This window comes from Felis catus, chromosome E3 (assembly GCF_018350175.1).
Source record: "Felis catus isolate Fca126 chromosome E3, F.catus_Fca126_mat1.0, whole genome shotgun sequence".
NCBI classification, from domain to species: Eukaryota; Metazoa; Chordata; class Mammalia; order Carnivora; family Felidae; genus Felis; species Felis catus.
Window position 1 is genome coordinate 41258938 of NC_058383.1, and position 27997 is coordinate 41286934.

A 27997-nucleotide genomic window follows, 5' to 3' on the forward strand; every position below is an offset into this window, starting at 1 on the left:
GGTTTGAATAGCCGTGTGTCCTCACGGACCCACTTGAGGGGACCTTTCCTGCCTCTGCTGGGGATGGAGGTGTGGGTGGCTGCCTCCCCGAGACCCTGAGATCCCCACCAGCGGCTGTGAGGCCAAAGGCCACCTGGGCTCATGCTGTCCTTCCCCCACCCCCCAGGCTCCTGCACTACTTCCGGGGCCGCCACCACCTGGAGGAGATCATGTACAATGAGAACACGCGGCGCTCCCAGCTGCTCATGCTCTTTGACAAGTTCCGCAGTGTGCTGGTGGTGACCACCCATGAGGACCCGGTCATCGCGGTGTTCCAGGCACTGCTCCCTTGAGACCAGACCGAAGACGAGGAGGCGGAGAGAGGGTGCTGCCCGCGGCGGGGCTGCTGGGCTCTCCCCAGCCCTGGGCTTCCCACCCCTACACCGGGCGGAGCCCTCTGGTGCCTGAAGCCGGACTACAGTCCAGCGGCAGCCTTGGGCCTGCTGTACTCCAGGTTCTCGGTCTCGTCTGGTCCTGGAGGCAGCCTCAGTATCCGAGCTGAGGTGAGGCTTCCAGCTGGAGGGAGCGTGCAGGACTCATGCCTCAGAGGGAGGCCTGCTGCGTTCGTTCCACACGCAAATTCGGGCCGTGCGTTTCTGTCAGACCCTCCTCCCAACCCCGTCCTCATCCCCTGACCCCCTCCACTGCTGCCTTCCCTTGGTCACCCTGGGGGATACACGGAAACACGTCTGCCCCCACCCCTCCGCCCTTCGGGGGCCAGGAACACCTGAGTGGCCCTGCCCTCACCACAGCCCTTGCGTTAACCGCCGGCAGGCTCATGACCAAGCTGTCACTCCCTCTCTGACACGTGATGATACACAAGGGACTGGGCTGATCCCCATCCTCAAGGTGAGTCTGCGCTGGTACACGCTCCCCTCCCTCGTGCAGGCCTGAGGAATGATGCGTTCAGCCTCCTGCCCACACACGGCCCCCAGTGTCCCGTCCTGGAGGAAGGAGGACTGTAAGCTTACGCTGGCTACCGAGAGGAGCTCTGGCAGAGATACAAGCAGTACCCTTTTCCAGACATAAAGCATTTATTTGGTCTTTGAACAATTAAAAAGCCTTGTCCGAGCAGGCCTGTGAGTTCTGTTCGGCCGCTCGGTCTACCACACTGACCCAGGGGCTGCCCTGGACGTAGAAGCGCAGGGGCTTCTGGGCCCACTCTCCTGCTTGGCCAATGCCCACTCGGGCTGCTGCCACCACAGCCGGCTCCCTGGAGCCCGGGGGGCTGCGCTCCAGCCACACAGCCTCGTCCTTGGCCAGGTCCCGCTGGTCGAAGCTCTTGTCGATGGCCATGGCCTGGCACAGCTTGGAGGGGCCGCTGCACAGCTCACGGTCTCTGAGGGCTCGGCCCGCGGCGCCCTTGCGGAGGGTGCTGCGAAGCTGCCGCATGGTCTCCAGGCCCCCCAGGGGCTCCAGCGCTCGCAGCAGGACGCATGCCCCATCCCCTGTGGGACAGACAGACAGCCTAGAAAGCCAGGTCTCCCCAGGCCGGTCGCCCTCCTTACCCCAGGGTGCGTGCAGCGCTGTGGGTGTGACGCAGCTGCCTTCCTGGGCGCCCCTGCACTCAGTGTCCAGATTCGGCTACCTCCACCTTCTGCACACACGACCTGTGTCACCAGGTGGGGGCTTCCCCCATGCAGCCTGAGTGCCTGAGCACCAGCTAGGGAGAACCTATCTCAGAAAAAGCCTGGAGGGTGCTGGTAGTCCGCCTCCTCTCTGGCTTCCTCTGGCTTGGTGATTGGCAGCAATTGTGAGGCTGGCAAAGGGAACCGCAGAGAGCCAGGTGTCTGTGAGCATGGCCAACCCACCAGGAAGCAGGAAGCCTCAGACCTGGCAGATTCTGACCAGGTCCCAGGGCACCCCATTCACCTCACCTACTTGGAATCCGTTGGGCAAGCTGAAAGGTTGGCTCAGAGCAGCCACCAGTGTGCTCGTGATGTTGGGCGAGCCCCACCCAGCGACACAGGAGACCATGTGGGAAGAGATGCCAACCTAGCCCCTCACCTCCTTCCAGCCCTGGCTCTTTGTGTAGCAGTCCAAGCTACTTAAAGATTTTTTTTTTTTTTTTAATTTTTAAGTAATCTCTATATCCAACATGGGACTCAAAACTCAACCCTGAGAGCAAGAGTCAAATGCTCCAGCCAGCGAGGTGCTCAGGCGAAGCTACTTTAGAGACCGGAGACCACAAATGGATACCCTGGGCCCAGGGGCTCACTCGGGAAGATGCATCTCCCCAAATTCCTTCAGTCCTGCATGGCTGGGGACAGTGATGGCCCTGGCCAGAGGAGCCCTGACCCTCCAGCAAGGCTGTTCTAGCGACTTGGCCCACCCCCACCACCAGGGGGTCTGAAGAGGCTCAGGTGGCCAGGCCAGTTTCCACTCTTGGACCTTGGCCACAAGGTTCTCCCCATCGGCACCTGGGAGCCCTGAGTGGTTACAGCAGCCATGCTCTCCCTTGTAGCCAGCACCTGGCAAGTGTTGGGGGTTTTGTGACCAGATGTCCCTTAACCAACCAATTTTTTAAAGTATCTCTCGGGAGCAAGCGAAACCTCAAGTTCCTGAGCCTGTTTTTCCTGGGCCCTTCTTAGCCCACCATCCTCAGGGTGCCCCGTGGGTGCCTCACATGTCCCTCAGTGTCTCAATGAGCCCCTGCACATGGGGCGAAGGAGGAGCCTATCCCTCTGTCCCCACACCCCTTTCCTGGAATGCATCTGAGTCCCACGTCCTGATGAAAGCATGACCTCTTCCCACCAAGTCTACCCGTCCTCACCCGCTAGTCCTCTGTCTACACCACCTGCCTTCCTGGTCATTTCTGTGGCACCTCCACGCTGATGGCAGGCAGGCAACGACCATGTCCTTGGCCTCCCCTCTTCCTCCCTCTAGCTGGATGACCCTTGGCCCTGTCTGCACCCATGTGGTTTCCTGCCCCCCCCTGACCTGGATGTTTCCGGGGCATCTTGGTCATGTGTACAGAAAGTAATGTGCTACCTCCCGTGTCTGCCCTGTCCGCTGTACCCACCCTCCCCCTGCCCCCCGACCCTAGAAATTCCAGGCTTCTCCCCTTCTTTGTTGACCATAGCCCCAGGCATCACCAGACTCATTCTCTCTCCTTGTCCGAGTTCAGTCCCACTTCACAAGAGAGGGTTGGTTCTATTGCCAAAGAAAAGCCAGACAACCAAGATAAGTTTTCCAGGGTGGTAAGAAGACCGACCCCCTGGGGTGGTCCCCACCATCCTCTGATCTCCAGTCACTCAGCTTCGCTCAACACCTGCTTTGTGCCGGGCATGGGACCAATCTTGGGGCCCATGTGGCTCTGACACTGGACAGGCCCAGCTGTCCACTCTGCGCAATCACAACTTCCAGGCCACTGGAATTGTGTAACACACAGCATACCAGACCCCACGCCTCTCTGTGGTCTCCTCAAGCATTTGCTTTCTTGGGATGGTCAGGGAGGAAGCTCAACACACATACAGATGTTGAGACTGGCTAGTCAGAGTGGGCCAGGCAGACCCTGCTCCTGGTCAGTGGTGCCTCTGGCAGGACGACGCTGTGGGTTCTTCCTTCAGAGCACAGGCCTTCCAGAAAGCAGCCACCTGCTCAGGAAGAACAGAAGCTGCCCCAGAGCAGGTCCCACAGGGTGAATGGGTTCTCCTGGGTGCTCTAGACCAGCATCTCTGGGCACTACTGATGTTTTCGGCCAGGTGATTCTGTGTGACCGGGGCCAACGTGTGCCTGTGAGCTATCCAGCATCATGCCTGGCCTCACCCACTAGACGCCAGTAGCACGTTGAGAACGACAGGTTCAGACCCTGTAACTGACCTCTGGCAAGGCTCTGGCCTGAGCCCAACTCAACCCAAATTGATCTCACCCTTGTTTGCCCACAACCGGCCCCCCACAGGTCTACTCTGGGCCACACGGGACGCCACCTTTGAGCTCTGTGACCATGGGCGGCCTTGTGGAACCTGTCTGCTCTGTGTTCAGGTCAACCCATGACCTCTATCCCGTGGGGGCCTCTGGAACCTGTAACCATCCTGTCAGTGTAGCCAGGATTCCTAAAACTGCAACCTAGTTTAGCACTGACACCTCCTTGCTCAGGTACCTGCCCCAGCCTGGTGTTCCCATGGGTCTCCCAGCTGCCAGCTAAGGGGACTCTGCTCACCTCGGCTGGAGACGTTCATGCAGAAGTACATGCCATAGATGATGTACACGTACAGGGTTCCTGGCTTCATGAACATGCCACGGTTGCGGGGGGTCTGCCGGCCACCCCTCGAATGAGCAGCTGCATCCTCGGGCCCCAAGTATGCCTCCGTCTCCACAATGCGGCCGCGGAGCTCTGTGCCATCATCAAGTCGCCGAACCAAGACCTGTGGGCAGTCAGTCTGCTTAGAGCAGCAAGCATCAGAGACTCAACTGTGACAGCTCACAGCCTGGGCCTCATCTCCCCGGTTCAGGATGCACCAGGGCACCCAGGTCCAGCCGGGTCCCCTGCTGTCCCCTCTGTCCTGCTCAACCCCCCGGACCACAGGCCCTGCTCACTAAGTGTCCTGGCCACAGCTAGCAGCAATCTCAAGCTCCGGCCCGCGCTGGGCTGGAAAGTCGGCACCACTGCAACCACACACTTCCAAGTCTTCTTGGTAAGGCCTCCATCTCTTTGCCTCCTCCCCCCCAAGTCCCCCTTGGACTGAAATGCTTAGCCTAGTGCAGGGCAGCGTGGGGGGCACAGGGCCCCCATGCTCTTCCCACACAGCTGGACCCCCAGAGCCTGTGTAGCCCCCTCCACCTGGACTAACCCACAAAGGACCACCCTACTTAGCTCCCACCCACCTAGCTCTGACAGGCATTTCTGAGCAGCAAGACAGGTGCCCGTAGCACCCCTGGCCTGGACCACAGCCCTGGGTGTAGTCAGCTCCACAAGGAGGGGGTCAGTGTAGGCCTTATGCCAGGAAGATGTGCTGGCTGTGGTTGGCTCAGACAGTACCCTGGGCCAGGGGCGGCACCCAGAGGGGACAGGGGCGCCGGCTGAGGACAGGGCAGAGGGCAGTTTCCAGGGGCTATCACTGGAGGGGCGGTGCTTTCAGGTCAACAGAGCACCTAGGAGAGGAGCTCAGGCCGCAGTGGAACCAGGGAGGGCCTGTGAAGTGCTGAATGTGCCAGGGAACTGAGTTCTCAGCCTGAAGACTTTCCACCTATTCCTTGGCCACATTATATTACCTGTCCCAGAAATGCCCGTGCCAGAGGGACTGCAGGCTGGTCGAAAAACTCAGATCCCAGTTGTGCAGAGTGGCTCTTGGGGCTTGAAAAATAGATGCTGCGCTGGGGTCCCAGGGGTGCAGGTGGCCCCAAGCAGGGCTCCATGGTGGAAGGCATCTGGGCTCCATCTGTTAGGCTCTGATGCCGTTGTGCCTCCAACAGTCGCTGCTTTTTTTGCCCCATTCTTCGGGAAAGCTGTGATGAAAACAGACAAAATAAACATTCTGAATAGGTTCTGTGGTGAAGTCAGGCTGGTGGAGTTCAAGGACCGTATTTGACTGCCTGCTTCACCTGCAAAATGGAGGCACGCAGCCACCTGGTGGGTTGTTGCAAGGTGCCAGCAGAATGCTATACTCAGCCCCATGCTGGGCCCCAGGAAGCCTTCGGAAGTGAGGACAGGCGGTCGGTGGCAGGGTCAGGGTAGCCATTCTAATCCACACACCCTCCACATGCTGCGGATGCACAGCCTGGTGGCAAAGGGCTGCAGGGCCTGGGGAGGGGAGAATGGGCATCTGAGCCTAGGACAGGAGGGCTGGTACCCTTATTCCCACTCATCATGTGGACCCCAAACTTTTTTTTATTAATTTTTATTTATTTTTGAGAAAAGGAGAGAGGGCGAACGGAGGCAGAACAGAGAGAGAGGAAGACACAGAATCCGAAGCAGGCTCCAGGCTCCAAGCTGTTAAGCACAGAGCCTGACACGGGCTCGATCGCGAGGACCATGAGATCATGACCTGAGCTGAAGTCGGACGCCTAACCGACTGAGCCACCCAGGCGCCGCACCCCCCCCCAAACGAACTTTTGATCTTATTTCTTGAACCCAGCCCTTTGCACTGACCCTAACCAGGAGTTTAAAAGCACAGCCATGGCCTTGATGGGGCCTGGCCAAGGAATGGGTTTTGTGTTGCTGTGTCATCCACACTCCCCTCCCACCCTGTTGACACGTTGGCAGGGCTCCCACTGTACCATCCCCTCCTCAGAATGGCTCAGAAGGCCACACACAGGTGGATGTGCACCTGCTGACTGTCTTCTCTGCTCCACATCAAGGGCTCAGGCATGACCCCTGGTGAGTCCCCAACTATCCCCTCTCATGACCCAGGATATCATAATGATAAGGAGCAAGCGGGGCAAAGGTGAGGTCTCTCAAGGGACGAGACCCAGCCTCCCACCTGCTGCCACACAGCCTGAGAAACCCGACCACACATGCTCAGCTGTTCTGAGACCAGCTGCTCTCCAGCAAGTGGGAGAAGATGAAGGGAGCAGGTGAGCACGGGGGCCTGGGAAACACCCCGCTCAAGGGCTGGTCTTCAGTAGTACCCACATCTCCTTGGCATGTGGCAGACCCAGTATTTTTAACATAAGTGCTGACGCTCCACGGCAAAAGGAGACCGCCAGTCTACTGAGAGTGGACACTGACGTGACCGTCTTTGCAGCCCAGCCCATCTGCCAATACCCGCCATGGGCTCAGGCGCTGGGACGCTGCCACTTGGGAGTTTGGCCCCCTGCCTGCCTCATGGCACTTGGGTCATTCTGGGTCAGCACTGGTCCACCCTGGGTGGGGAGGGACTCATAAAGCTGCACAGGGACAGAGGCTGAGAGAGAGGCCTCGGTTTCCCCATCAGAGACCTAGAACCTGAACCTGCCTCACAGGCCTTTGTGGTGATGGACTGGCCCAGGGCTAAGTAGCGGGGTGCCCCTGCTGTTGCACCCAAGAATGAGCACTGCCTCAAACTTTGTACGTGGGCACCTCACATGCTTCCCTGGCACCGGTTAGAAATGACGGTTCCCTGAACAAGGGGCCCCAGAAAATCACCTAAAGTGGCTGTGCTTCTGTTTCCTCATCTGTAGAAAAGTAACCAATATCTGCCACACAAAGTTACCAGGATAAAATGAGAGAAGTCAGGTATGCAGTCGGCTGGCATACAGCAAGCACTCAAAGAATGTTAGGAAGAAACGCCCTCGGGCGCCTGGGTGGCTCAGGTCAGGATCTCACGGTTCCATGAGATCGAGACCCCCCCCCCCCCCCCCCCGCCGGCTCAGAGCTGACACTCTGGAGCCTGCTTGCATGCCTCCCTCTCCTTCTCTCCGCCCCTCCCCGGCTCGCTCTCACTCTCTCTCTCTCAAAATAAATAAATCTACTTTAAAAGATTAAAAAGAAACACCCTCCACCTGGGATGTCTCCAGGCAAAACCTGGGGACAAGGGTCTCTTGTCAGAGTAGGTCCGCCCGGCGGAGGGCAGGAAACAGCCTGGCCTGGATGTGGGTGCCCACCAGCCCTCCATCACAACTTGGGCAAACACGAGGTTAGTAAGTATAGAGAGACCATTTATCTGGTTAGTAAGTATAGAGAGACCATTTATCTGGCTGTGACGGGCACTGAAGCGAGGAGCGTGAGAAAGTGGCCCCCTGGGCCAAGCCAGGGTCATTTCTGTGGCAGGCCGGCCCCTGGGGAGGGAATGTCTGAGCTGGGTCTGAGTGCACATTTAACCAAGAAACCGGTGTCGGGGTCTCCTCCCAGACTTCACTGGCGACCTCGGCCGGGCCTCAGCTTTTCTACTGGCAGATGGAGCAGCCAAGCCAGGGCCAACACACCGGTGGGCGCCTGTCTGGGAAGTGAGGCCCGCGTTACTGGTTTCCCCCGGGTTCTCGCTCAGCGGTCCGCCGGCGGAACGACTCCGGGGGGCGGGGGGGGGGGGGGATGATCGCCCCAGAGACCGTTGCTCGGCCGTAGCGCGGGGCAGCCGCGCGCGGAGCGAGAAGCGCGCTCACGTGGGCGCACACTCACCTGGCCCGCCCCGCGCGCGGGCATCCCGCGGCTGGGGCCGGGGTTCCGGGCGTGGGGACCCCCAGCGCGTGGAGCCCACCCGCCCCGCCGACGCGACCCCGGAAGTGCCGCCGGCGCCTGCGCGCGGGAGGACGGAAGCCCGGCGCAGTGGCGGCGAGCGCGGCGCGGATCCGCCCGCGGAGGAGGAGCCAGGGGGCCTCCGCCCATCCTGGACACAGGCCCGGGGCGGCTGGGACTCTCGTGGCGCGAGACCCGGGAGAAGGCGTCTGGGGTTGGGGCGAGCACCCCCGCAGCCTGGTGCCTCCCCCAGTGACCGGCCTCCCGCCCCCGTGTGCACCGTGGTCCGTGCACGGCCGCCAGCCAGTAGTCAGACTCCCAAGAGGACTGGTCCGTCCTGTGTCTTCCTGGCCCTCGAGGGGCCCCGGTTGGGGGGTGGGGTGATGCGGAGTGCGCCTTAGGGAGGTGGTGGCTGAGTCCCGGTCCTCGGAATGCGCTTCCTGGACGGGGGAGGGGTGTCACTTGCTCCAGACCTCCGGGGGGGGGGCATTTGTGGGGAGAGGACATGGGGAGTGGGCCAGGAAGACTGTCCAGGAAGCGGACGCCAGGCGTATCCGGAAGCCCCTGCCGGGGTCATCATCGCCAGCGGGTCTGAGAATACTGTCTGCAGTGTAGCCTCCAACCCTTCTGCCGCCCAAAGATGCCCAGAGGAGCCTGCCCACGCCCTGGAACGGGCTTGCTGGATCACGGCCAGTCTCCTCTAGAGGCTGAGGCCGGGACTAGGACTTTGGGGACCCGGGAACACCCGGCTTGCGCTTGCAGCCTGCAGCTGGGAAGGGCGGCGGCTGGGGGCCGTATGGGGAACGTGCGGCCCTCCACCTCTGATGTTGCTCACCCTGCCTGTAACCTTTCAAGTCGGATTGGAGTCCAGAAGAGGAGGGGAGGGGAATCTGGGGAGGGCAGTGCCTGATCCAGAGGAAGGAAGGGCCATGAGTGGGAAGTGTTCAAGCACAGGGGCTGTTGGCTGGGGACAACCATGGCGGGGAGGGGCACACTGCCGGCTCCTGTGGCTCAGTGGACCAGGAGGGTACGGGCTTCAACACCCAGCAGAATACCCCCCCCCCACACACACACACTCTGTAGCTCTAGGGTCTCTTCCCCTGCAGGTCCCCTTTGCTGTGGCTGGCACAGTCCCACCCTCCTGTACCACCCACTCTGGAAAAACCCTTGAGGAGCGCCGTCTAAGCTTTGATTTCTGTGACCCTGGCCCTGGAAGGGGGTACCTGTGGGGCCTCAGCGACTGGGCATAGGATGATGTCAGGTGGGAAGTGCCCGGATGGGCCATGTGAATGTGAATAGGCCTCAGATGAGCACAGGGTCAGTCCAGCTGGGAGGACTCTGGTCTCCAGCTAGGCCCCTCCTCTGAACAGCCCAGGAGCTGAACTTCAGCCTGGGCCCTGGGCCAGCAGTACTGCTGGCCCCCTCCCCTCAGGGCTCCCATCAGGACTTCCTGGGGAGGGAAGGGCTGCAGCCTTCCAGCTGCCTGCTGGAAACCACCCAGCTGTTTGTGGCACTATGTGCCGCTTCCTTCCGGGGGTGGGCAATGTGTCATAAATCCATGCTGGTAAGGCAGGCTTAGATGTGACTCCCACCCGTTTCTTTCCTCCTTACCCCCTGCAGCCGTTCTGCCCAAACAATAACTCCCCCTTCCTGCCCTCCTTTGTGTCCAGTCCCCCTTCTCTCCTCCCTTTCCAACCTCCCTCTCTCCAGGAGGGAAAGTGAGGCCTCAGTTGGGCCCCCTCCTCCTGGTGAGGGCCGGGGCAGGGTGGATGCCATTTGTATTAATTTTTATTCTCATTTTACAAATGGCTCATGGTCCTTATAGAAATCGGGGGGGGGGGAGCCTGCTTGTTCCCGGAGGGGTGTTTTATCCCCACCTTGAGGATGAGGAGAGAGAGGCTCGAGAGCGCAGCCCTGGCCCCCAGGAGGAGGAGGCAGGGCCGGTGCCAGCAATGTACTTCTCCAGATGTTTCAGCCTGAGTGCAGGGGCTTGCGAAACCTCTCCAGGGTGGGCCCTCCACCGGCCCGCCCCCATTTCCTGGTTAGTGGTCTGAGGCCCCACCGCAGGCTGGAAGTGGTGGGCTGAGCATTCCCACTGTGGCCTGCTGGGCAGGCTGGCTGGGGGTCAGAGAAGGTGGTCCCGGTGGGAGGAGGGTCCTAGGGCCTTCTCTGTCCTCAGTGTGCCTTGCTGCTGGGCCGGTAGACGTGCTGGAGGCTGTCAGTGCGAGATGGAGTTGAGGACACCCTCCATGCTTTGAAAGGAGTCGGTGCTGGGGCTGGGCCAGCCCACGGAGGGGCCATGACTAAAGCCCTGAAGGGACAGCACAGACGCCACAGTTCCAGCAGCAGCACTCTTGCGGAGCACCCAGCACACTAGCTCAGTGTCCTTTTCTCTGATGGAGGGATGCTGACACTGTTGAAGGGAGAGTTGGGTCAGGGCCCAGTGGACTCCACGGCAGATAGCAGAGGGCCAGCCCTCTGGCAGCTTCTTAGCGGTTCTGGCATCCCAAGTGGCCTCCAAGGCGCTCTGAATCTGACGGGTTCTGGGCAGGGCAGGGGGATCAGAGCCCCCTTGGGAAGAGAAGGCAGCCCAAGGAGATGTATGGGGGCTGCATCCTCCCTTTCTGGGGCTGTGCCGCCAATGCTGCTGAGCCTTGGCCCGAGGCACTTTACGGGACCCCTTGCCATGCACTGAGACACAGGGACAGGCAGCTGCCTTGGAAATAGCTAGTGACTTCAGGCCCCCGGCTGGCCTGGCCCACTTCCCTCTCCTCCCCAAATAGCCAGGGGCTGGTGCCAGGCCCATCCAGGCTCCCCAAAGCCCAGGAACTGGCCTGCTGAGTTGAGGATTCCAGGGTAGCTGATGGGGACTCCTGCTGTTGGTCAGGATCTTAGCCCCTCAGGTCCTAGAGGGAGGTCCACAGCCATGGGGGTGGTCCAGATATCCATCCACGCCTAGTCACCTGTCCACAGTTGCAGTTGATTTCCATTTCTTTAGGGCTCGGACGAGGAGGAAAGAGAAGGACTGGCAGCCGGCTTTCCCTGTAGGGGCTCCTTCCCCAGAGCACAGGGCAGTGGGACAGACATGAAGCAGAACATACAGACGTGAATACATGTGTCCCTGTGGACTAGGTCCAGGCCTGAGCACTCATGTGTCCAGGCCTCTGCTCGCACCACCCTTTGATTCCAAGGTCCTTGCTCAGGATGCTGAGCTGGGTTGAGAGCATGGGGGGTCCTGGATTTGCCTGCCAGGGTATACTGAGGCATGCCTTGGGATCAACACCTGTGAGGGGCAAGGGTTTGCAACAGAGACTGCTGGGGCTCCCACTGAAGCCCAGTGCTGAGAGGACCCTTCGGAGATAGCTTAAATGAACACGGGGGGAGGCCATTTACCTGTCACTGAACACATAGACCACCCTCTCTGGGGAAAGAGTATGATTTTTGGCAAGGCGGCTCTTGTCCACTGAAGGTGACTCCTTGGAGGGGGATTTCAGCTGTGGGCCAGCCATGGCCAGTACTCCTGGCAGCTGGGAATGAGTGTCTGGGTCACGGAGCGGGTCATGGAGTGGCACCCTGAAGCATCCACTGCAGGAGGGGGACCTGCCAACACCGGATGCCCAGCCGTGGCATGCTTTGGACGTGAGCCCGGGCCCCGGCCTCCAGAACTGACGCCACTGCTGGCCCTGCCAGCCCAGTCTGGGCATCCAGGTGGGCGGGGCCTGCTTACCCCTGGCAGGGGTCGAGAATGCCTGGTATGGAGAGACTGTCCTGTTTGGCTGAGAGCCTGGCATGAGAGGAGTGGCACGTGTAGGCTGCAGGAGCCATGAGCATCGGCACCAGGCAGCCTCCCTCCTGCCTTGTGTCCCCAGTGCACCTGTAGTCACCCCCCCCCAACCCTCACCCCATGGAGGAGTCGTCCTGTAGCCCTTCCAAAGCTTTCATTGTCTCCCTCTACCTAGGAATTGTGTTGACACGCCTGTGTTCGTAGAGGTCCCAGTATGTGCCGGCACCACTTTGTTCCCTGGTACAGGTGAGGCCATGATCAAGGGGTTCTGTCCCTTGCTCAGTTTCCAGAGCCCGTACATTGGTTGCCGCCTCAAGCTGCCAACTCTCTTTTCTGTGTGGTCAGGAACCAAGTCTGCGGTCAGGCCCAGCATGGTTGGCCACTGGTGGCAGCAGCTCTGTTTGGGGCAGGCCAGTGCCACCTGGTCCCAGACCAGCAAAGGGCCTGAGGACATATTTGTAGGACACTGCGAGGCTTGATGTGCTGGGCCAGATGTGCCCCAAGGTGTTCTGGCATCTGGTGAAAGGGTCCTTAGGAGACCTGTGGTCCCAGTTATGTCTTCTCTGAGGCAGTAAGAGAGACCACCCCAAGGAAGCCTAGGCTCGTCCACCACTCACAGGACCTGGTCAGCCCTATCTATGCCCTGCTGTTGGAACTCCCCTCCCCCCTTTCCAGGTCTTTCTCGACCCCACGTACTCCTGGGATGTCGAGAGAGAGGGACTCTGGGAAATTCCCATCAGCCTCAAGCAGGTGGGTCATTTTGTATCCAAGTCAGACAATGCAGGGATGAGCCTATCAGGGGCAGTGGGCAGGCTCTGAAAGAGGGAAGAGCAAGGAGTGGATGCCACAGTGTCGCCTCTGCTCTGAATGTTTCTGGGGTCGTAGGCCCAGCCTGGCCTGGGAGTGCCTGCTGGAGAGCACAGGGGTCCAGGGAGGGGGTAACTTCTCTAATCCTTTGCTGTGAGGGTGTGCATCAGTGTGTAAACACACAGATGGGAGTGTACAATTGTGGTTGTGTGCATGTGTATAATATGTGCAAGTGATATGGTGTGTACAGTTTTGTGTGTGTCTGTGTGTGTAGGTGTGTGTGTGAGTCTGTAAACAGGTGTGTGTGAATATGTGAGTCAGGGAGAGTGGTTAGAGCGCGTGGGTGTGTACGTGCTTGAATGCACGAGCGGGAACGTGGGTAAGTGTGAGTGCTCACATGGGTCTGGGTGAACGTAGAGGGATTTAGTGTGGGCCTTTGGAGGAGGTTGGTGGTTCGCTTTACAGGAGACCCAGGGACACTGTCCCACACCGCCCCTTCCCCCCTTTCTCAAGCACAAGTCAAGGAGGAATAAGGTCAGGATTCACTCTAGAGTCTGGGAGAGGCTGAGGAACACAGGACTGCCCTTGACGCTGAGGCTCTGTCCGGTTGGGCCCCTAGGCCCTCCCTCCCCGGCCGAGGCGTCCAAACCCATCCCCCCCTCCGCCCCCCCCCCCCCCCCCCCCCCAGGCCACAGGTGTCCTAGCGGCCGGACACGGAGAGAGCGGAGCCCAGGGGCCTTCCCGGAGGAGGTGACTCCAGCCGGGCGGGCCGCGCGCATTCCTGAGCCCTTAGTCAGCGCGGCCGCCCCCTCCGGCCGGGCCCGCCCCCGGCGCGCACGCCCCTCGCTCCATGGCATTCCCGGGCGGGCGGGCCGGACAGGCGCGCGGGCGGGGACTCGGCGCGGGCGCCCTCCGGGCCGGCGGTGGCAGCCCCTCCCCGGAGCCCTCAGGACCCCCCGAGGACCCTCGGTGCCAGCGGCGGCTGCGGTGAGTGAGCGCGCCGGGAGCGGGGCGCAGGGCTCCGCGGGCCGGGCGGGTTCCGGGGCTCGCGTCCGCCGCCCCCGGGGCCCGTCCTCAGCCAGCCGTGGCCGGAGCCGCCGGGAGCGACAGGAGTCGGGCTGGCTGAGGGCTCCAGGTCTGGGTCCCGGGTCCGGCGAGTACCCGCCCCGGTCGGCCGGACTTCCCTTCCCGGAGTTTCCAAACTCACCCGCGGAGGCGGCCCAGCCCGGGATTCCTAACCCGGCGCGGCGCAAAAATAGCCCATGGCCGGATTAGCACGTCCCAGCGGCCTGATCGGGCCGGACAGCGCGGCTCCAGCCCCCGCCCAACAGCTGAGGGTCCTGGGGAGGGCTCGGAGTCTGGGGGTGTCCCCAGGCTCCTCCAAGCTGTAACCCTCCCCCCCTGACGTTTTCCTTCCCGGCCGCCACCGGTGGGTGGTGCTCCAAGTCGAAACTCCAGCTCCGAGGGTGGGACTCCTCGGGAATCATCCCTGTCGCAGCCGTCGTCACTGTGGATGGGAATAATATCACCAATAATAGCAGTAGCTGGGGAGGTGGGGGCGGGGGACTGACCCTACTTCCCGCTTCACAACCTTTGTCTCCCTAATCTGTAAATACTGGAGCTGCGGGGGCCCTGGGATCTACTCCCAAAGACACCCCCTATCTTGTGCTTAGTGACCAAGAGCAGCAGGGGGTGGGGTGGGGGAGTGGGGGCGTGCCTAGAGGCTGGCTTTCTATTGCAGGGAAGATGGCAGGACCCCAGGGGCTCAGGGGACTGGGGGAGGGCCTGGCTGTCTGCCCTGCTGGGGGCAAGTCTGTGGGGCTGGGTGGGGAATGGGCAGGGGATCCCACAGTCATGCCTGCCCAAGGCTCAGCTGGTTCCTGAGCAGAGTTCTTTCTGTGCAGCTTGGGTCCTGTGTCTCTGTGTCTGTTTGGGTGGGCGGGGGTCCTGGGTCTGAAGGCCCTAACCTTGTGCTGGGAGCCCCCCTCCCCAACCCTGGGACTTCCCAGCTGAGAAGATTCAAGGATGAAACCAGCTTTTCAGGTTTGGCCCAGCTAGAAGCTGAATTCTCCCCCATCCCCCCCCACCGGGAGCCAGTCCCAGGCCCCTAGAGAGTCCCCAGAGATTAGGAGGTAGGTGAGGAACCCGCCACCTGGCTGGGGTCCCAGAGGTCCCTAAGGCTACCCCCCCCCCCCGCCCCGTCACCAGGGGTCATTCTGGGCAAGCTGGGTCCTTTACCCTGAGAACGGGACAGAGGCTAGTAGGTGGGCACAACAGTTGATTGGCTCTAAATTGAAGGTACCAGGCCCCAGTCCCCTTTCCAACCCTTCCAAGCAGCCAACCAGCCTCCCGCTGTGCAGACGGCCCAAGTGAGGGCAGCAGAGCTGGAGCATTGCTGTGACCAACGTTCCTCATCCAGCATTAGTGGCCAAGTTGCTGCCCTTGGGAAGTCATATCCTTTGTCCAGAGGGGATCAGCCAGTTCTCCCCTGCCTTTTGGGGCCCTCCCTCAGGGTCTTCTCAGCTCCCAGCTACTGCTCAGGGCACACCCCTCTGCTCCTCTCTCTGGATGAGGTGCTCCCCTTGCCAGCCCCAGCTCCCCCACCTCGGTGTCTGTGACAGGATCCACTTTCTGCCCAAGGATCATATTCCTTGGCTCCTGCCTATTTTCTGGGTTGGATGTGTTTGAAGGTGGACCCCTTCTCCCTGAACGGAGATGCTCCGGGTCAGGATAGCGTGAAGTTGGGGGATGGGTTTGACAGCCCTCCACAGCCTGAGGGACCCACATGGTCTGTCCCTACCCCTGGGGGACTTTGGCCAGGGCCAGCTAGGCAGGCACACAGGTCTCTTGCACCCCAGCTCCTGGGCAGACATTGCCCAAGGCTTTGAACTCCTTTGGAGGCTCAGTGACCTCAGGTGGTGACCGGCCTCTCTGAGCCTCAGTTTTCTTATCTGTAAGATGAATACAGAGGACCCTTTCCTACGGGTTGTGATAGGTCAGCAGGTGTGCCAGGCTTCTGATGACAGGCCATTTCTGCTCTTCAAACAGACTTTGGGACTTGGTTTCCCCTCCTGGGGCCTCTCTAGTACTATCCAGCAATTGGCCTGTCCTGGGAGGAGGTCACCAAGCCCGAGGGTGTCAAGGCACCAGGGAGCGCCTGCGTCTCAGGGGGGAGCTTCTGGGGGCTCTGATCGGTGGCCAGGCGACTCATCTGCCCTAGAGCCAGGCAGGTTGGTAGGATGTGGGCCTTTTCCCTCTGCAGGTTGAGGGATGCTTTCACCTAAGTCTCAGCCAGAATCTGCTATAGCTCAGTCTGTTCCCTTGCGCCCTTGCTGACTGACTGTGTGGCGTGGACCTTCAACCTCTCTGAGCCTTGGGGCTCCCCAGCCTGGGGTGTATCCACCCTGTCAGCCCTTGTCAGAGCCAGTGGGGTCAGGGGCTTTGGCTTTGGTTGTCATATATGCCTGCTGAAACTTTGGGCAGTACTTCTCCCCAGGGCTGGTGCTCCCTGTGCACCACGCTCCCTGGTTAGGTCCCAGAGTGTGATTATTACTGGGGATTCCTGTGCCTTTGGGGGCCTCCTGTAGCAGGGAGCCTTCTGTTGTTCTGTTACGGGCCCTCCACATACATGTCTGGGGTGACATCTGCCCGGTGATGGGTGACAAGGGGAAGGAGGGATTGATGTATCCTCCTGGGGATGGGCAGAGAGCACTGTGCAGGCTATTAGCTGGGTCTCAGGCCTGCCCTGTTCCTCTCTGACCTTATTTCCTGCACAGAAAAGTGGTGAGATTTGGGAGGGTTGAGGAGGGGGGCGGGCCTGGCCATTACCATTACTTAGCATTATGCCATTTATACAGGAGACAAAGAGGCACAGAGAGGCCAGGTGAATTCTGCTTTGCCACACAGTAGCCTGTTTGAAGAACTGGATTCTGGGATGGATGCCAGACAGCTGGTGATCCCTGTTCCCAAGGGATTTCTGGGGATGAGCATCAGATTAGGAGTCAAACAGAAGACCGAGGGTCAGAGATCAGGGCACTAGTGTGGAGGTTGGAGGATCTGGCCCCTCCTGGGATCATGCTCAGGTGAGCTGGGGACACGTCTGGGCAGGTGTCCTGGGGTGGGGCCCGTTGCTCCAGCTGACCTTGGCAGTGGGCGGTCCCCTGGGCAGGGTGGGGCCAGGGCTTGGCGGGTCTTGTCCTGGGGCTGGGCCATTCGGGCTATCCACTAGGCCTCCAGCCGCCCCTGTTGGCATCGTCCTGCCATGTGGCTGAGCGGGCCTGAGTGGATTGGTGGCTGCTGCTCACACCTGAGGATCCAGCCTCACAATGGCTCTGGCCACTGCCCAGGCCAGGGCAGGCCAGAACTGCTCCCCAGTCTCCTCCTGCCTCTTGGTTACACCTTACTAAATTGGGCATCTCTGAAGGGTCCTATCCCCAGTTGCCCCCCCCCCCCCGCCCCATGCCCTGCACTGCTGTTCTGGTGGTGCATTCCCCAGTTGCCCCCCCCCCCCCCCCCCCGCCCCATGCCCTGCACTGCTGTTCTGGTGGTGCATGCTCTGTGGCCCACCTACTCCACCCCCCCCCCCCGCCCCTTCCTTTGGCTGCCCTCAGGGGGCTCCACAGAGCCAGCAGGCAGCTCCTCCTCCCAGACTCAATTGCAGGGTCTTTTTCAGCCTGGTGTTTGCGTTAGCTGCTGCTTCTCAAGCACCAACTGTGTGCCAGGCACTGCTACAGCCCCTGATTTTCAGATGAAAAAAATTGATGCTTGCAGAGGGTTCCAGGTGGTGAAGGTGAGAAGGGTCTCTCCAGTGTCTCAGGCCAGGCTGTCCCCCACGGGCCTCCCTCCATTGGCTTCCTGGCCCCTCTTGTACCTGTGCACCATGATGAGGGTCCCCACTCATCCCCAGAGCAGGAACCTGCTTCAGTAGGACCTGGCCCGGCTCCCTACCCAGCCCTCTGCCATGAGGCTGCAGCTACTCCCACCCCTCTCCCTGCACTTAAAGCAGCCCCAGTGGTAACTTTAAAAAAAAAAAAAAAAAAAAGAAGACTTTCCCTCCCTGTCTCTCTAAAATAGATAAATAAACTTAAAAAAAAAAAAAGAAAAAAGAAAAAAGAAACAGCCCTAGTGGTCCTGTGACCCTGTGGGGCCTTTGTGCCTCAGCCCCATCTCAGGCCCTCATCACGGGCCCTGTACTTGTCCTGCGCTGCCTGGAGGTGTAGCACCTGATGTGCACCCCTGTTTCGTGTCCCCTTGCTGGGCTCGACCCCCACCCTTAGCATTTGGTAAGCCATTGCCAGCACTTTCTACTCCACTTCTGGATGCCCATTTGGGGGTCTCCTGGTGGGACTGGGCCCCGGGTGGGCAGTCTTGATTGTTGCCAGAGTGACTCAGATAATATGTGGCCCCATGCAATCAGGCCCTCCCTGGGCTGCGGTCTCTTCCTGCACTGAGGGGGTCAGCAGAGCAGAGATGCTGTCGGGATTCCCCCCTGAGGGGCTGTCTGGGAACAAGAGCCCACTGTGTGCCTGGGGGAGGCCTGGACACAGAACCACTGTGTCCTCTGCGTAGGCACTGTGCCCCTCCCCAGCCCAGACTCTTTGTCTTCTGGGCCTGCCTCTCCTCCACACCCCTGGGGCCCACTATGGAGCACTCCCCCCCTTGTGAATCCCACCCACTTGAGGCCCAGATGGGGAACTGTGCACAGAGGGGTGGGGCAGACCAGGAACCCACAGCACTGGGGGCAGGGTGGGGATCCTGGAACCCTGTGGGTTACAGAGCACCCTCCAGGTTCTGCCCCAAACACAGGAGGGGTTTGTGTGGAGGTGAGGGACACTGGGAGATCTGGGCGTACCGGCAGGGCCCTGGTACCTCCCTCATGAACTTAACGGCTGTTGTGTTCCTGGGGCTGACTGTCCGCCCAGGCTAGCAGCGGCTGGGGAATGCCAGATTTCCTGTGTACCTTACCACCCTTTTCCCACTTCTTTGCTTGTGCTATCCCTGCCCTGACCCGGCCTTGTGGTCAGCTCCTCCTCCCAGACGCAATTGAAGGGTCTTTTTCAGGAGCCCCTCCTCCCTCCAGATCATGAGGATGGGGCCTTGCCGGTCCATGCTCAGAAATGGCCAGTGTTGACTGAGCAGTGGCTCTGGAGCAGGCCTGTCTTGCCACTGCAGACCCGGTGGTAACAGGACAGCATACACGTGGGTGAACTCCTGAGCCGTGCGAGGGGAATCCAGGTCTGGGAGCACCTCTCAGGGGTGGGGCCAGCCTGACTAAGGCTGTGGGTCCTTGAACATGTGGGGATTGGGGCAGAATGCATGTGCAAGGCTGGGGCATGACTAGAGTGCTGAGATGGGAGGCCCCCCGGTGTGAGGAGAGGCCATGGGGGCAGTGGGAGCTGGGAGGGTCATGGATGTGTGTGGTGGTGTAAGCCAATCAGCTGGCAGAGGTTCCTTGTGCTCCTAAGTGGAGAACTGGCTCATATCAGCTGGAGGTGCTGGCAAAGTATAGGGAGGCTCCTGGAGAGGCCTGTGGATTCCCAGCGGTTGGTCCAGGGCCACAAGGATCTGTGAGCAGTACCTGGGGCTACCCCTGTTTTGCAGAGGGGCAGGAGGGGCAGTGCTCAGCATCCCATGCCCTTCCTGGTCTGTGTAGGGGTGAGAACAACATCCTTTGACTTTCCTGGGTCGGTATACAGCTGGGAGTTGCTCTGAACAGAGTTCCTACCTTCCGTGTTCTGTGTGAGTCCAGTGGGAGCTGTGGGCAGCATCCTGGGGCTGTCTGTAGTTACGCTCCCTGAATATGTGACCTTGGGCAAGTCAAGCCCCTGTTCCCCAGGGCTCAGTCTTCCTATTTGTAAAGTACAGGCGGGGCTTTCTCTATATCTCCTTCAGGGGATTGCAAGGGAGGCTATTTCTAGAGGCGTTCGTGGGTGGATTCCCAAGCCCAAATTTCAGAGTCTGTTTGGGTCTGAAGCTCTTTGATGTAGAGGAGGGAGTTTGGAGTCTCCGCCCTCTCAGTATTGCTTGGCCACTCGCCTGCTATCCATGCCCCACAGTGTGCTTGGGGAACCCTTCCAAACTTGGATGTCCTGCTTCCAGACACCTTGTGGTCCTTTGGGGAGGGACAACCAGATCTGTCCTGAAATTGACCTTTTGTAAGGGGGGAATAGAGTGCCCAAGAGGCCAATGGTCACATGGTCGTTGCCTCACTGTCACCTGGCCACGCAGCGGAGACCCTGATCAAGCCGTGGCCTCTGCTCTGGGTCCTCCCTACTCTGCTTGGGCCCTCGTGCTGTGGCAGGGTCTCCTATGCTGAGGGAAGTCCTCGGCACTGCAGTGCATCTGTTTTTTGGGCGCATAGCGGCCCCTGGTGGTCATGGCAGCATCCGCATGCCAGTGGTTTTCAGTAGGTCCCCTGCTGGTGGGGGCATCCGTGGCCCTGCAAGCCATGTGGCTGTTCCTCTTTGAGATGGAGGGATCACGCACCCCTGTTGTGGGTGCAGTGAGCCCTTTGTCTTTGTAGCAGATGGTAGGACGGTGAGGTATGGGTCAGGCAGACGTGAGACGTGCCCTGCGAACAGACTGGAGTGAGCCCCCAGCCTGGCTGTTCCCTGTGTGAGGAACAACCTTGCCCGCCAACCACTGGCCTCGTTCACCTCATCACAACCTTCGTGTCTTTGGCAGATGTCACCTTACAGGGAGGCATCAGGCCCCGGCAACTGGAATGTGCTGTTTTCCCTATCGTACTTCCCATGTTTTAACACATCGTATCTATAGGTTTATTGTTTGTCTGGACTCTAAGCTCCAGGAAGTCAGGGATTTTGTCCGTGTTTGTTTCCTTGTTTCTCCACCAACGTGTCCCTGAGCACCTAGGAGTGACTCATAGTAGATGCTCAAATATCTGTTACGAATTTATATCTTTCGACATGAATGAATGTATATTGTCTGAGGACCTAGTTCATGCCTGCAACGTCTCTAGGGATGAATGAAGCAGGCACTCAGCAGATTAGTGCTGAGCATGGAGTAGGACTTCAGCATCAGGGACCAGGACCATCCCTGGGCCCAGCGATACTTCAGAGTTCTGTCAGCACCGTTACTGAGTAACACGTGACACCCCCCAGGCCTGCCTTGCCCCACCTGGAACCATGAGTGAGGCCCGCAGGGACAGCACGAGCAGCCTGCAGCGCAAGAAGCCACCCTGGCTGAAGCTGGACATACCAGCTGTAGCGCCCCCAGTGACCGAGGAACCCAGCTTCTTACAGGTAGGCCCTGGCCAGGAGAGGCTGTGGGTATACTCCATCCAGCCTCCTCACCGTGACCCCACTGTCCAGCCCCTGAGACGCCAGGCTTTCTTGCGGAGTGTGAGTATGCCGGCTGAGACAGCCCATATCCCCTCGCCCCACCATGAGGTCCGGCGGCCAGTTTTGCAGCGCCAGACGTCCATCACCCAGACCATCCGCAGGTACTGTATTGCCTCGGCTGCTCCGCTGGTGGGGGACTGGGGGGCTGGGGGGACAGAGGCAATCATACAGGGTCCCCTCTGGGTACTAGGGCTGGGAACGGAGCAAGGGTCCTTCCTGTCTTGGCTTTCTCCTCGATCTTGTTCCCCACATCACCCTGTCCTCCTCCCGCTCTGGGGACCAACTGCTCTCACCTACTGCCTTCTCTGCTCCCCTCCAGCACTCGCTCTCTCCTTCTCTGTCTCCCCCATCCCAATGCTCTGGCCCCTGAACAGCCGACAGGTGCGCTTTGGGCGTGTCCACACTCTGCCCCTCTTGGGTCCCCCTGGTGCCCGCAGGGCCCTCCCACAGCGCCGGTCTCTCTCTCGGTCCCTGCTCAGGTACCTGGGGCAGGGCATGAGTATGTTGACATTAGCTGGCGTGTGCATGGCTTGTGGCCTCTCGGGAGTTGCCAGTGCAGTTGGTGTTCCCTGGGGTTCCTAACAGCAGGTGCCGGTAGTGTTTTTCCTTGCATGTCTAAGAGCTATGGGCAGCTTTCCTGGGCTTGCAGTGCCCACTGCCTGAGTTCTGTGGTGTCCAAGGTCAGGCTGCTGCCTGGGGCCGAGCTCTGTGGCTAAGGGCTGAGCTCTGAGTGCCATCTGTGGCATCTCGATGTCTCCCCCATGGACCCCCCCCCCTCCATGATGGGTTGAGGATCTGTGTAAAATACTCACTTGGGCAAGGCCTACTGTCTGCGGTTCTAGTAGGAATTTGGAGTTGGCTAATTGTTTAGGGGGTGGCCAGGGCTGGAACCCACTCATCCCCTTAATTACACCAAGCCCACCTGGACCCTGGACCCTAGAGTGATTGGAGGCTTGGGTTGGGGCATGCTGCACAAGAGGAGAGCCTCTGAGGCCCCTGCTGGGGTGGGCGGAAGATCTGGCGTTACCCTGCTGAGACCCTCCTATGGCAGGGGCACAGCTGACTGGTTCGGAGTGAGCAAGGACAGCGACAGCACCCAGAAATGGCAGCGCAAGAGCATCCGCCACTGCAGCCAGCGCTATGGAAAGCTGAAGCCGCAGGTCATCCGGGAGCTAGACCTGCCTAGCCAGGACAACGTGTCTCTGACCAGCACTGAGACGCCCCCGCCACTGTACGTGGGGCCATGCCAGCTGGGCATGCAGAAGGTATGCCCACCTTCTGCCTCGTACCAGCTTCTCACTCTGCTCCCTGGACTGGGACTGGGGACACAGCCAGCCTGAGCAGAGGAGGTTCCTCAGAGCTCATGGTGTGGGAGGGTGGTCAGATGGTTCCATAGAGGCACCCAAGATACTCTGGGAATGGGGGCCAGGGGCAAGGGACAAGGTCCTGGGATTGTACCATGGGCCAGTCTCTAGGTGGGAGAGTATCGCAGGGTGAACAGCAGTGTGAAGGCACTACAGGCGAGGATGGGGGCCTCTTTGGGCACCCACACAGCTGTCCAGGGACCCACTGGGGAGTGGGAAGACCAGCAGCTGTGTTCTCTACAGTGGAGTATAGGGTGGAAAAGGATCCCCCCCCCCCCCCCCCCATAGCGATGACCCAGTCCCTGACTCTTACATCTCCTTCCCTCTGCCAGATCATAGATCCCCTGGCCCGGGGCCGGGCCTTCCGAGTGGCAGATGACACGGCTGACGGCCTGAGTACCCCACACACACCTGTCACGCCTGGTGCTGCTTCCCTCTGCTCCTTCTCCAGCTCCCGCTCGGGCTTCAACCGGCTCCCGCGGCGACGCAAGCGTGAATCGGTGGCCAAGATGAGCTTCCGGGCAGCTGCAGCCCTGGTGAAGGTGGGTGCAGGGACTGGGGTGAGGTGGGAACTAAGCTGGCCACCACACCGCACGCTCACCTCCTCGCTGGTAGGGTCGCTCTGTTAGGGATGGCACATTGCGCCGGGTGCAGCGCCGAAGCTTCACTCCCGCCAGCTTCCTGGAGGAGGACACAGCTGACTTCCCCGACGAGTTGGACACGTCCTTCTTTGCCCGGGTAAGAGCACAGGGGCATCACCTGAGACCCCTCTGCCTACGTATCCCACCCTGACCGTGCGTATTTGCTCAGGAAGGAGTCCTCCACGAGGAGCTGTCCACGTACCCAGACGAGGTGTTTGAGTCCCCTTCGGAGGCAGCACTCAAAGACTGGGAGAAAGCCACAGAGCAGGCAGACCTCACGGGTGGGGCCCTGGACCGCAGTGAGCTTGAGCGCAGCCACCTGATGCTGTGAGTGCCACCAGCCAGTGGGGAGGGGGGAGGGCGGGATCTACGGCTGTCCGGAGCATCTGGGCCCTAGGGCACTGATGCCATGGAGGGCCGGGGGAAGGAGTCATCTTGTGGATTGTGAGCCCAGCCTGGTCACTATGGCTGTGGGACCCAGGGCTGGGCACCATTCAGGTCTTGGCTGCCCACCTGTGGGACAGGAACGGAATCCCAGGGTCCACAGGCTGGACAGAATCTAGCAGGGAGATGGAGGGTGTTGTAATGCATACTTGTAGATCGTCCAGGGAACCTCACATAGGTCAGGTTCCACCTCTGCAATCCCCAGGGGGGCTCAGGATTGCTCTTTTTCTGGTGAGGAGGAGGCTGATGGTGGATGACTGCACAGTGCTTTCAGTGTTAGATGGGGGCCAGAGAGGAGAGGCCATCCTGGTCCTGCTGGGAGGGATTGAGGCAGGCTGGGAGTCTAGGGCGGGAGGTGACTGTGCCCCTTCCCCCAGGCCCCTGGAACGAGGCTGGAGGAAGCAGAAGGAGGGTGGCGCAGCGGCCCCACAGCCCAAGGTGCGGCTGCGGCAGGAGGTAGTGAGCACGGCGGGTCAGCGGCGGGGCCAGCGCATCGCGATGCCCGTGCGCAAGTTCTTTGCCAGGGAGAAGCGGCCGTATGGGCTGGGCATGGTGGGCCGGCTGACCAACCGCACTTACCGCAAGCGTATCGACAGTTACGTCAAGCGCCAGATTGAGGACATGGACGACCACAGGTAGGCATGGGGTGGGAGTGTGGGGGGGATGCAGCGTCCAGCAGGCAAGGCTCCAGGTTGGGGGTGGGTTCTCTGGGTTGGAGACGCGGTCTCTGCTGACGCTCTGCCCTGCAGGCCCTTCTTCACCTACTGGCTCACCTTCGTGCACTCACTCGTCACCATTCTAGCCGTGTGCATCTACGGCATCGCGCCTGTGGGCTTCTCGCAGCATGAGACTGTGGACTCGGTGAGCCCTGGCACCCTGCCCGGCCCGGATCTGTGGAGTCTGGGCTCTGGACTCCGTCTTTCCTCACTCTGTGAGGAGAGGGCTGGAGCGGGTTCTGTCTGATCTCTCTCCCCAACCTTGCAGGTACTGCGGAACCGCGGGGTCTATGAGAACGTCAAGTACGTGCAGCAGGAGAACTTCTGGATCGGGCCCAGCTCGGTGAGGGCAGGGCCTTGCGGGTGCCGGAGGGTGGGAACCCTGGGCTCGCAGGGGGCCGGATTCTGCAGCTGCACCTCCCAATCCTCCGCAGGAGGCTCTCATTCACCTGGGTGCCAAGTTCTCGCCCTGCATGCGCCAGGACCCGCAGGTACACAGTTTCATCCGCGCTGCGCGTGAGCGTGAGAAGCACTCGGCCTGCTGCGTGCGCAATGACCGGTCGGGCTGCGTGCAGACCTCGGAGGAGGAGTGCTCGGTTTGTGCCCCCGCCACCGTGTGCTTGCGGTTACCTTGGGACTTCAGATAGAGCCGGTTGAGTCATCACTACCCTAGTTCCGTGCATATTTTGGCGTCCCTCCGTGCGAGGGCCCTCCGCTCACATTTATTCCTTGTATCCCCTGCTCCCCCCATTTCCTGCTCCTCCTGTCACAGAGGACAGTTGTAGCAAGTCTTTGATTTGGGTGTGCTCTTTTTGCACGTCGGTCCTGTTTTTGTGCGCACGTCCTAAGTTTACACAAGTGGTGTTGCCTTATTCTTTCCACCAAACAATTCAAGAAAAAACCAAAAAAGATTCATGCAAGTTTATATTACATCATCTCATGTGGAGGTGCTGTCGTTTATACCAGTTCTGATTTTGGACACGGGTTGTTTCTATTGTTAAGCTAACAGGAATTATCCTGCTGAGCTCCTTTTAATAGTCTCCCAACACGCCTGCACATTTGTGGAGTGTAATTTCATTGAAATTGCGTCGTGGGTCAGTGTGAGGGACTCAGTGACTTTACTTTTGATTCCTGCCTCCTGGAGACTGCACTGGCTAAGGGGTGGGCTCTGACCAGGGCCTGACCCCGTGTCCTCCCACAGTCCACGCTGGCAGTGTGGGTGAAGTGGCCCTTCCACCCCAGTGCCCCAGATCTTGCGGGCCGCAAGAGGCAGTTTGGCTCTGTCTGCCACCAGGACCCCAGGTCAGTCCTGCCAGCCCCTCCCTTACTTCCTTTGTCAATCGCTCCATGGGGTGTGTGTGGGGGGGAGAGGGTATAGCTGCCCCACATGTCGTTGAGTCGGACGGGAAGGCATGGATACCGAGGGTGCAAGGCAGGGTCTGACCACATCCTGGGTTCATGCAGGGTGTGTGATGAGCCTTCCTCCGAGGACCCCCACGAGTGGCCAGATGACATCACCAAGTGGCCGGTGAGCCAGAGTGGAGGGGTTGTTTGTGAGTCGCCCTGTTTTGTGAAGGAGGAACCCACATTCCACCCGTTAGTGATGCCAGAGATCCCCATCATGGGACCACCCTGGGTGTTCAGACGCTGTGCCTCTGGCCTTTGCTCAGCCTGTCTACCTACCAAACACCTGCCTCTCTGAGCAGGTAGCCAGAACAGGAGAACCAGGTGGAAGCCTAGGAGGTCAAGGGACGTTACTCCAACCTGACAGAGGGCTCATCTGTGTCTCGGGGTGTGGTAGCCAGCTTGAAGTCCAGGGAGGCTGGCTTCCTACCTTAGGAGCCTGTCCATCCTTGCCCCATTCTCCAAGCATGGTTGTGGGTCCCAGGGTTGGGGGAGGCCTTGACCCAACTCACCCCCATTTGTGACCCAGATCTGCACCAAAAACAGCGCCGGGAACCACACCAACCACCCTCACATGGACTGTGTCATCACGGGCCGGCCCTGCTGCATCGGCACAAAGGGCAGGTGGGTGTGCCTGTGCTTGTGTGTGCAGCCAGTCCTGGGTGCAGATTGCCCTGGGGCTGTGCCCTTCTCCCTCACCAAGTTCCAAAATAACCCAAGATTCCGAGGGGCCTGGGGTGAGAAGGGGTCTGCCTGGACTTGTCCAGAGCCAACAATGGTGGGCAAGTAGGGCTGAAAGCTGGGCCTGGCTGGCATAGTCAGGTGCCTCTGCCCTTGGGCCACTCTACAAGTCCTTGCAATCCTGGCCTGACCTTCCAGGTGTGAGATTACCTCCCGGGAGTACTGTGACTTCATGAGGGGCTACTTCCACGAGGAGGCCACACTGTGCTCCCAGGTAGGCCTCCAGGGTGAGTGTCCCTCCCCTCTCCCCCCAGCCACTGTGGGTGCTGACGGGCCACTCTGCACAGGTGCACTGCATGGATGACGTGTGTGGGCTCCTGCCCTTTCTCAACCCTGAGGTGCCTGACCAGTTCTACCGCCTGTGGCTGTCCCTCTTCTTGCACGCTGGGCAAGTGATACCATGTGGGCTGAGCAGGGGGGGCTGGTCCCAGGTACCCCAGGATGGCCAGAGACGGTGAAGGGGGCGGCCTCCTTGCTGAGTACCCCCTCACCCCCACCCCACAGGATCCTGCACTGCCTGGTGTCAGTCTGCTTCCAGATGACTGTCCTGCGGGACCTGGAGAAGTTGGCAGGCTGGCACCGAATAGCCATCATCTACCTGCTGAGCGGGGTCACTGGTAACCTGGCCAGTGCCATTTTCCTGCCATACCGGGCAGAGGTAAGACTGTCACCCAGAGTGGGGACTCCCCCATGTGCACCTGCTGCCTGTCGTAAACCGAGTCCACGTCCAGCACGGAGTCTGGGGCCCTGGAGAGTCCAGACTGGGAGCATCTCCTTTTGGCTCCTTAATCTCAGTGTGCTGCAGGCCACGGGAGGCAGGACGGGGAGACGCGGCTCTGGGTTGGGGCGGGTCTGCTCAGCCCCACCAGCTCACAGCCACCCACACTGCCGCCAGGTGGGCCCAGCCGGCTCGCAGTTTGGCATCCTGGCCTGCCTGTTCGTGGAGCTCTTCCAGAGCTGGCAGGTCCTGGCAAGGCCCTGGCGTGCCTTCTTCAAGCTGTCGGCTGTGGTCCTCTTCCTGTTCACCTTTGGGCTGCTGCCCTGGATCGACAACTTCGCTCACATCTCGGGCTTCATCAGCGGCCTCTTCCTCTCCTTTGCCTTCCTGCCCTACATCAGCTTCGGCAAGTTTGACCTGTACCGCAAGCGCTGCCAGATCATCGTCTTTCAGGTGGTCTTCCTGGGCCTCCTGGCCGGCCTGGTGGTCCTCTTCTACTTCTACCCCGTCCGCTGCGAGTGGTGTGAGTTCCTCACCTGCATCCCCTTCACTGACAAGTTCTGTGAGAAGTACGAGCTGGATGCTCAGCTCCACTGAGCTGGCTGGGGCGCTGGGGCCATGCGCTCCAGCAGGCCAGAGCCAGGCACGTGGTCTCCCCCAAGCCTCACAGGCCACAGGACTCGAGTCTCGAGCCCTGTGTGCTGCCCTGCCTGTTTCCTGAACACTGACCTCTTGTGCCTTGTTCACCAGCGGTGAACCTCTCGTACTTCAGGGCATTTATTACACTAGTTCCCGTGATTACCTTCTAACTAGTCTCTTGACGACCACCTCATGTGGCCAATAAATGGACTGGGAGCGTTTTAGCTGCCACTAACTTACCGGAG

The 27997-nt window shown here is 60.2% G+C and overlaps 3 protein-coding genes across 15 annotated transcripts in view; 2 read left to right on the plus strand and 1 right to left on the minus strand.

Annotated features, from left to right (window-relative positions):
- Positions 1-1110, plus strand: part of NPRL3 (NPR3 like, GATOR1 complex subunit) — a 42707-nt gene extending 41597 nt beyond the window's left edge. For 5 of the 6 annotated variants that reach the window (XM_023246683.2, XM_023246684.2, XM_023246685.2 and 2 more), the window contains one exon: positions 167-1110. In XM_023246683.2, the coding sequence (XP_023102451.1) occupies positions 167-332 (166 nt within the window). In that variant the 3' untranslated portion in view covers positions 333-1110. The remainder of the gene's footprint in view (positions 1-166) is intronic. The other variant, XR_002738904.2, reaches the window with a different exon arrangement.
- On the minus strand, positions 1055-14127 carry MPG (N-methylpurine DNA glycosylase). Of its 4 annotated transcripts, XM_023246690.2 has the most exons (5): positions 8078-8197; positions 5584-5782; positions 5254-5487; positions 4202-4406; positions 1055-1487 (listed from the first exon to the last, which is right to left on the minus strand). In XM_023246690.2, exons 3-5 carry the CDS (start codon positions 5473-5475, stop codon positions 1093-1095), a joined length of 822 nt encoding a protein of 273 aa, XP_023102458.1. In that variant the 5' UTR covers positions 5476-5487; positions 5584-5782; positions 8078-8197; the 3' UTR covers positions 1055-1092. The 4 variants fall into 4 exon arrangements, with proteins under 4 accessions (XP_023102458.1, XP_023102457.1, XP_023102455.1 ...); XM_023246689.2 differs by lacking the exons at positions 5584-5782; positions 8078-8197 and adding an exon at positions 13933-14127; XM_023246687.1 differs by lacking the exon at positions 5584-5782 and having other exon boundaries at positions 8078-8299.
- RHBDF1 (rhomboid 5 homolog 1) lies at positions 13556-27991 on the plus strand. Of its 5 annotated transcripts, XM_023246678.2 has the most exons (19): positions 13556-13712; positions 20846-20986; positions 21056-21186; positions 21460-21564; positions 22137-22350; positions 22782-22991; positions 23065-23187; positions 23260-23417; positions 23912-24169; positions 24284-24395; positions 24519-24593; positions 24685-24846; positions 25452-25552; positions 25715-25778; positions 26184-26278; positions 26534-26609; positions 26683-26783; positions 26900-27053; positions 27291-27991. In XM_023246678.2, the coding sequence occupies exons 2-19, from the start codon at positions 20870-20872 to the stop codon at positions 27708-27710; spliced, it is 2676 nt and encodes an 891-aa protein (XP_023102446.1). In that variant the 5' UTR covers positions 13556-13712; positions 20846-20869; the 3' UTR covers positions 27711-27991. The 5 variants fall into 5 exon arrangements, with proteins under 5 accessions (XP_023102446.1, XP_023102445.1, XP_023102449.1 ...); XM_023246677.2 differs by having other exon boundaries at positions 20846-21186; XM_023246681.2 differs by lacking the exon at positions 21460-21564.
- Positions 27992-27997: the final 6 nt, after the last annotated feature.